General features: G+C 39.3%; 1 protein-coding gene across 1 annotated transcript in view; it reads right to left on the bottom strand.

Annotated features, from left to right (window-relative positions):
• AGO2 (argonaute RISC catalytic component 2) overlaps positions 1 to 8,500 on the bottom strand; it is a 53,189-nt gene that overhangs the window by 10,371 nt on the left and 34,318 nt on the right. The window contains exons 13-18 of the mRNA XM_064644074.1: positions 6,430 to 6,589; positions 4,252 to 4,342; positions 3,023 to 3,217; positions 1,745 to 1,879; positions 910 to 1,011; positions 334 to 533 (exon numbers count right to left, since the gene is read on the bottom strand). Of these exons, the coding sequence (XP_064500144.1) occupies positions 334 to 533; positions 910 to 1,011; positions 1,745 to 1,879; positions 3,023 to 3,217; positions 4,252 to 4,342; positions 6,430 to 6,589 (883 nt within the window). The remainder of the gene's footprint in view (positions 1 to 333; positions 534 to 909; positions 1,012 to 1,744; positions 1,880 to 3,022; positions 3,218 to 4,251; positions 4,343 to 6,429; positions 6,590 to 8,500) is intronic.

Below are 8,500 nucleotides of genomic sequence, written 5' to 3'. Positions count from 1 at the left end.
CAAGAGAAGGGGGGGGGGAACAAAACACAACAGGTTGGGGGAGGGGGGAAGAGAAACCCTGTTTAATCTGCCTCTCCTTGCAGGTGTTTTTTGTATTATTGGTTCTTTTGAACAGAATGGTCAAAAGTTAATCACCCCTGAAGCACCACTGAAGTTGTGAAACAGAAAACAGCACATGCAGGAAAATCTGCCCTTTTTTGACAGTGCAGTTCAGTGGTAACAGTAAAATTTCCCCTCAAACTGCTGAGGACACCACTGATTACAGACTTAGCAAGCCCACTGCCTTCCTGCTTCCTTTCAAGTTCTGTAAGAATTCCAAAACTCTGGACTCACCTGTCATGCTCTTTATCCACCAGATGGTACCTGGCTCTGAAGGCAACCAGGTGTGCGTAATACGCTGGTGCGGGGATGGACACGGAGCGGGTGCAGCGTACGTACGTGTGACACAGCTGGTAGGTGAGGATCTGCAGCTCATCCGAGGAGAAACGATTGTCATCCCACAGGACATGGTAATGAGAGGGTCTGCTTGTTCCCTGGGGGCACAGGACACACAGGGACATCAGCTTTTCAAAAACATCTCCTTAAATTTCCACCCCCGAAGGTGAACTGCAGCGGAACGGCCGCTTCCTTAAAAATCACATGGAGCAGTTCTACAGATTTCAGTAAATTTTTCCTTTAAAAGGCAAGGCAAACACCCCCCTTCCTTGCTCCCCATCTTACTAATCCCTTTCTCCTTTTTGATAGGATTGTGTTTTCTAGAATTTCATCCCTGTTACTGAAATTAAATGGTCGTATTGAAATGCACTTTCATCTTGACAAACTTACATCCGACAAAAAGCCATCAGACAACATTTTGCCTAAAGGTGCTTTAACAGCTGAAAAGTTACCATCCCACACAAAATGCCTTACCTGAATCCCAGCATGACTACACAGGTAAAAGTCAAACTCTGATGGGTGGGTGATTTTTGTGTCCACTGTGGTACCAGCTGGAATGTTTCCACTCTTTCCAACCTGTGGGAACAGAAAATGCAGACAGTAAGGCACACAAAGTTGTTGTTTTTTTTCCTTTTCAGCTCTATAGCAAGGAAAAAACACAAGAAAAAGATCCATAAAAAGCAGAAAGTGAAGGAGAATGAGCAAAACTGAAATTTTGTTCGAGTGAAAATCTGCAGTGTCTCTAGTATGGAGGAAAAAAAGAGATAAGCTGTTCTCAGATATTATCTAAAAAGATCAGTTTTTCTGAATAAAGTCAAAAGGAGCTTCTGCAACTGATTTGTCAAATTCTTTTCACCTTCCCACTCCAGGATAGGTTATTCCTCTGTAACTTTTCCTGTTTATACCTGAGAGGGGACAATCCTCAGTTGTCAGACAGGCTGCCTCTTCCCTCAAAAACTCTTCAAAGCAGAACTAAAAAAATACTCTTTACTTTCAAACAATTTAACAACTGTAATCACAGCATTTATTAATTTAACAACTACCTTCATGTCAGCATTAGAAGTTAATAATTACTGCCTTGAAATCTAGTGGGTTTCAAGTGCTTCCACAGAGAAGCCTGACAGAAGGGAAGAGAACATGAAGAGCCGTATCTGTGAGCAGAGATTTGCCATTAGGAACTCTCCATTCCCAGCAGTAACTCCATCCTGGGCTTGGGGAGTCTCCTCTCAAAGCAGAAAGTCCCAAAAATCAGCAGCAACAGGTGCCTTGGCTGCCTGCTGGACACGTGCTGGTCACAATCAGAACATACCCGTTCGTTTTTATCCGTGCAGAAGAGTCTGGTGTGATGCCTTTTCTGCACAACTATAAATGTGATTCCAGGCTGATAATCCTTCTCTAGTTTAATGCAAGCCTCTCTGATGGCCAGCAGCTCGTGGTGCAGCACCTGAACCACAAACACAGAGAGGTGTGACAAATATGAACCACTGCAATCCCACAGATTTATTTATCTACAGATTATTTATCATGTTCCTTCTTGCACTGTCACTCAGAGTAACGAGATGTCAAAGCATTGAGGATCAAACCTTAATTTTTTCCCTTAATGAGAACAAATTAGGTCACCAGTTTCCTGAGCCAGACGAGAGCTGCTCCCATATTTGTTCAGCTCCAAGCATTAGGCTTGGACTAATACACTGCATGTCAAAATCTTTTTAACTGCCAAATACAAATGAACATTTAATTAGGCTGTTGAATATACAGCAGACTAATTATTTTTCAGACTAGTACAAGGGATAAAATCCAGAATTACTCAGCTGCTCTTTCCCAGCTTTGTGAAATCTCATGCAGGACTACAGGCATCAATAATAAGGAAAGTGGAATAAACGAAAAAGCAATGATTTGAAATTTAGGTTAATTTTATGTTAAAAATTCAGTGAAAACCAGTGGTAATTGAAAAAGAAAATTTCATACAAAGATTATTTTATCAATTCAAGTTAATTAAGTGACCTTTACTCCCTTCCCCTTGGGTTTTGAGAAGTTGACTACATTCTGCATATTTTAATTTACATACAAATACTGGAAAAGAAAGGGTATGTAAATATCTTTAAAATATATAGAAAAATATTTCATAAAATATGGTCTTTGCAAGCAAACAAAATAAATACAACAAAGTATCTGATGAGTTTTATAAGGAATCAATTAAAAATGGCAGTGTGAAAATACATCATTTATTAATCCTGGTTTAAAAAGTAGGAACATTAGTTTACACTTAATTTTTCTTTACTGCCCATATTCTGTGTGATACAGTCTGACTAATACATCTTGAAGAGGTCACAGATGTGGAACATAACTCGAGTGCTAAAACTATACTTCATAATCTATAATTTGTAAAGGGAATTATTTTAAAGGGGAAAAGTATTTTAAAAACCACATGAAAAATATGGAAACACTTCTCCTGCCCTGCTTGGTTAGAACCCAACAAATTCGCCGAGAGAAGGTTTGCTGAGGATATGTTTTTTTTTTGCATGACTCAAATCACATAAAACCACATTACTAGCAGTAAACTACATTTCAAAAAGGAAAACATCACCTGTTGAAACTGCCCCTCCGAAACACCGTCCCTGTAGAAGATGATCCGAGTCGGTTTGAATCTCGTTGATTTGTAGAACTGGATGAGCAGCTCCCTGACCATGGCAGCCAAATCCTGGATGATTTCCTGGCGGTGCTGCTGGACCCGAACGGTGGCACAGTATCGGTTGGGATGAGCGTCCATGCTTCCCACAACCTGGGGGAAAAAATGCTTAGTCTCGAACCAAAAAGCACTTTAATAAAGGTATTTCATAAGAAAACTGCACTGTCTTTTTAACGGTGTCCTGCAAACTAAGTGGTTGACCTGGCAAAGATGTAGCTGAAACTAAAATGGGCTTGGAAAGACTTTGGAGTTCTGCCCGCCTGTGGCAACACACCCTGCTGAAAGGGAAAACTTATTTTAAATCTAGAAGACTAATTTCCCATTTGCACCTACATACACTTAAAAAAAAAAAAATCAAATACAATTTGGAGACCTGATATCACGAAACCATTGATTTAGTTCAGACTGCAGAACAGGAATTTGAACTCTGGAAGACCAAGTCCCTTTTCGGGACACTGGGGATAAGTCCATCAAACTGAAACAGTGAGGCACTACAGAAATATCCACACCAAGGGAATGGATTTATGTTTATGAAACACCAGCATTCATTTTCCCTGGACACACAGGTGTAATAACTTTCTAAAACAGGTATTTGTTTATTTAGCATTACAGGCTACGATACTGCACATACCACCAAAGATCTTCATTATTAAATAATCCAGAGCAGCCATTACAGGTGTTTCACAGTGTCCTATATTCAGGAGCACATTTCCAAGAGATCACTGCACATTCTGTGTGGTCAGGAAGCCTGAGCCCCCAAAACCCACAAGTGAGCCAGCCGAGTTCCCTATCAGCAGTGAAGAAATTCTTAACATTTCTTACTGCTGAAGAAGCAGATTTAAACATGCACCAGCTCATTACAGGCTGCTGATAAATATCAGCTCCCAGGAAAGCTCCTCTGTGCAAGAGCAGCTCAGGCATTTTACAAGCTAATACACCCATTTAAGTAATTAGCAGCAGAGCAAGCTCTCTGAAGTTTCATTAGATTCCTGCAGAAAAATAATTTATAATACTATAATTAGGCAATCAGAAGCAATGGACCACAAATGAACTGAAAGCAATAAACTGCATTAGAGCTGAGCAGCAGGAGAGAGCTGGGGTTAAAGATCAGGACACAATTCACTCACTGCAGCAATGGAAGGCTTTTTCCCATCTCCAGCTGGTGGGTGAGTTACGTCTGCACCAAGGAATATGACAGGCTGCTGGAATACTGGGGGTCTGGCAAAGAGAGAGGAAATTTGTAAAAGCAGCAAGATTTCTGCTTAATAAAGCACATTAAAACTCCAATAGACAGCACTCTGTACTCCTGCAATGAATTCCTCAACAACTGGCACTCGAGCAGAGTTGATCACTTGTCCTGTGGCAGTGATTAGAAATCCTGATTAAGGTTCTCATACTAAATACTTGGGCAGATTTTTAAAGCACAGCTAATTACTACTCTTAATTACAAATTACTTTAAAAATATATCTTTTTTTTTAACTTGGAGAATTGGAGCCTTTATTAATCAGACCATGGAAAAGAATAAAAGTTGATCCCTTAGCATCAATTGGCATCTGAGAAAATTAAAGGACTGGGAAATATAAAAGATGCTATGAATAAAGATATTTTTTCTGTGTTGGTGAAGAAGTACAAAAACTGTAGCTACTAAAATTATTATTTTAAAAGTAGATTTTTTAAAAAGTATGCTTCAAAGCTTTAAACAAACCTTTAAGTCATTAATCCACTGCACCAAGAGCAGAACACCACAACATTATGCAAATTTTAAGCTTCAACTCTACTCCTTAATAAAGCATTTTTAAAGAGAAAATCTTAAGCCACCACCAGAATTTTTTTGTGTGTATGTGGGTGTGTAGGGGAATGGTTAAATGGTTATGGGGATAAATTAAGCTATTTGAAGACCTTCTCTAAAAAGAAATGGGAAGGTAATTATAACAATGTAACATGCAATGCCAGTTCTATTCCCATTTCCTCAGCCAACAGAAAATAATAATTAGCGAGTTCTGTTTTCAATACCCAAAACCTGCACTTTTACAGAATGCCAAGGTGTTGTGTGTAGTTGTGCCATCTTCCCCCTTTACTTAACTCCATTTTCACAAAAAACAAATCCAAAACCCAACAAAACCCCCACCACTGTGCCTTTCTGAATCACACACTGCAGCACCATGATTTCAGTTGCTTTAACAGGAGGCTCCAACAAACCCAGACTGAGTCTATTGAGTTCAATACACAGAATTTAACAAGATACACAGATATACATCCCTTTGATAATGTGTTCTTTTTCTTCTTCCCTAAGTGGGATTATTTTTGAGCAGGTGCCTCCTGACCAGCCTAAATACTCTTAAGTGAAAATTTGCTTATCAGTGCAGAACAGAATGTTGATTTCTCTGAACCAGGCTCCCAAGAATGATGTAGCAGGTTATTCCCTGAGCTCTCTCTGCAACTTGGAAATGCAATGATTGTAAAAGGGCCCTCTTTTTACTGATGTAGAGACACATTTGCTCATTTTGATTGAAGTAACTTTATCTATCTTTACATTAGGCTTCTCTATCCTGCACAGGTAAGAAAAAACAAGCTGCATTTTGTCCATTCTCCCATTAGAATTTCTTGTCACTGATTTTTTAATAAAAATGGTAAAAAGTTTCAATTTGAGAATGTTTGTTTTAAGATGTTAAAGGCATGGTCCCTCTTTTTTTGACAAATAGCATTTGTTTCACTCCCTCTCAACTACACACAGGACTTCAGTGACACATCAGATATGGAATTCAGTAGCAGCAAGATAACTTCACTGAATTATAGTCCCAGTATAATCAAACCTTATCAATGTAACACAAGTAAGAAATTACAAGTTAAACTGGACCTGGAAACCAATTGAGTTTTCTGCTCCCAACTTTTGGTTCTTTAAATGTCTGTGTAAGTTAAGACATACAACAAAATGAAGAATTTTGACCACAATTAAACTATCAAGGAAAAGGCACTACTATCCTAGAGGGTCTCTGCTTCTTTCTGAAAACTCAAGGCAAACAGAATATTACAGATTTTTCATTCGAGTGGAAGTTGTGCTCTTCAATGGTCAGATCGCGATAACAATATTTTTATTATAAATTCCAACAGAAACAAGAATTCCTCTCCAGTCTGGGGAACCTAACTTTTGCAGGACTACTTATTAGAAGCCAAAAGAGAGTTTGTCTGAAGAGTCTCTTAAGCTACAGGGCTACGACTGCAGATAAAAGCACTCGGTTATCTCAGTATGACGCACGTTCTCTTTACAATACAATCCCCTCCTCCTTTTTGAAAGATGACTTACCTTCCCTGTGGCAGCAGAATGTTATTTACGCCTCCTAATTTGACATTTATTTTTAAGCAAAGGTTAGACAGGGTTTGTGGTGTTGTTCTCTGGACGTTTTTCATCTGAACACACTGTGTGGCCATTCCCAGCACGGTGTCGCCAACGCGCTTCACCTCCGCTGCAGAACAGAAAGAAACAAACAAAAAACATTTGCAAATTGCAAATCAAACCATGCAGGAGACGTGAATTCGGCGCCAATTAACTACACCTAGAGTTGTAGAAAAGAGGTCATCAAACTTAAAGGAACAAGGCAAAACCTAACCCCAAAACCCAACACAGCCTCCAATGAACCTCCCCCCAGTCCTGCACTGCTCCACCTTCCCAGTGACTAAATATAATAACTAAAAGTACTGTTGGCTTATATATTAACTAAGAATTCTTTTTAATTGTTATTTTAGAATTATAGTGTTATATCATCACCTTTAGTTAATGATGGGGGTAATATCAGGATGATGAGCACTTGTTTCATTATTAAACACTGGACTAGTAACACAAACGTAATAGTAACGTGCTGAGTAACATTCAGCCAACCACTGCAAGTTTATCACTTGCATAGAAAGTGGCCAGTTCAGCAAAGGATGGTCCTTAAAACTCCAGAAAACTCATTAAGTACTGTACAATTCCAAAGGTTAAACCAAATCCTATCATTAACAACAAAACTGAGACTCAAAGGCTTTAAGAGAGCCATACTCTTACACTCAGGGAGGAAATTTAGGCTCCAAGACAGGCTCAGAGAAGATGCAACCTCCACTCTGGTAACAAGAGAGGAAAAGAGCAGGGTGGGAAGAGGAGAAAAGACAAGGCTGTGGGCATAGGAAGTGCAGGGCAGGGAAGAGCACAGGGAGAAAATAAGGAGAGATGATTAGAGGGGGCAGAAATAACTGTAATTAAAGATAATGACAAGGAAAGCAGATGAGAACGGTACCACATCCTCTCAGTAGTTAAGTAAAGGAAAGAGTTCCCTTTTAATGCCAAGCAGGAAAAGTGAAAACGTCATTTTGCACTGAATTTCTATTGAACAGATTAGAGATGAGCCACTTCCTTTGCAAGGCTGAACTCAAGGGGAAAACAAAGTACTACTTCCTTAAGGTTCCTTGTTTAATCTCTCCTTTCATCTTGAATGAGATAATCTCAAATTAAGAAAATTATTTTGTGTTATGTTAAATTGGTGAGGGTGAGGGATGGGATAAAACAAATCTGCAGCTGCTTGGTAGATCTGAGCCATTAGAGAAGAGAGTCCATGAAGCCAGAGAAGAAAAATAGTGGATGCTACTCCAACTAGGCAAGGTAAGTGAAAAGGGGACAGGAAAACAAGCAGTCTTGCCTTTAGGAAGAGCTGGTTCAAACCAAAATGCATGATTTCCCTAAAACATTAAAACCTGTGTGTGTGTGCTATGCAAAATGCACTGACTGTCCCTCTGTTTCCAAGAAACAGTTTAGCTTGCTGAGCTTTCACTTTGCACACATCTGCATCCTCACAACCAGAGTTAAAAAACTGAAATAATAGGAAAACCAGACAGAAATCTTCTCCTTCACTCAACCATTTTGAGTTCAAATGTGTTTGGACAATGCTCTCAGGCACATGGTTTGATTCTTGGGGCTGGTCCTGTGCAGGGCTAAGAGTTGGACTCAATGATCCTTGTGGATCCCTTCCAACTCAGCATCTTCTGTGATTTTTTGCCAAAGTGTGAGTAAGCAAAGATGCTCTAAAAGCTACACAGTTCTGGAGGTCATTACTTCTTCAATCACTTGGAATCTTCAGCACACAGGTTACATTAAGAATATTTTAACCCACTGTGTACCAATTTCATCAATCTCACCAAAGCCCTGGTTTAGCTTTCTCACTCACAACCTGCATCTCAAATGCAACCAGCAGGAAGAATATGGAAAAGCAAATTAAAAGCACAGAAAAAATAATGAAACATCGTGCAACACAAGAAGAATAATAAAAGTAATTTATAGCCCGTTCCCTAAATGGAATTTATATAGTTAAACCAGCATTAAACCTCTCTCATTTGGATACTTCCCA

The sequence above is a fragment of the Pseudopipra pipra genome, chromosome 1, assembly GCF_036250125.1.
Source record: "Pseudopipra pipra isolate bDixPip1 chromosome 1, bDixPip1.hap1, whole genome shotgun sequence".
NCBI classification, from domain to species: Eukaryota; Metazoa; Chordata; class Aves; order Passeriformes; family Pipridae; genus Pseudopipra; species Pseudopipra pipra.
The sequence above is the reverse complement of the archived record's forward strand: the minus strand, read 5'-3'. Positions and strand labels throughout refer to the sequence as shown.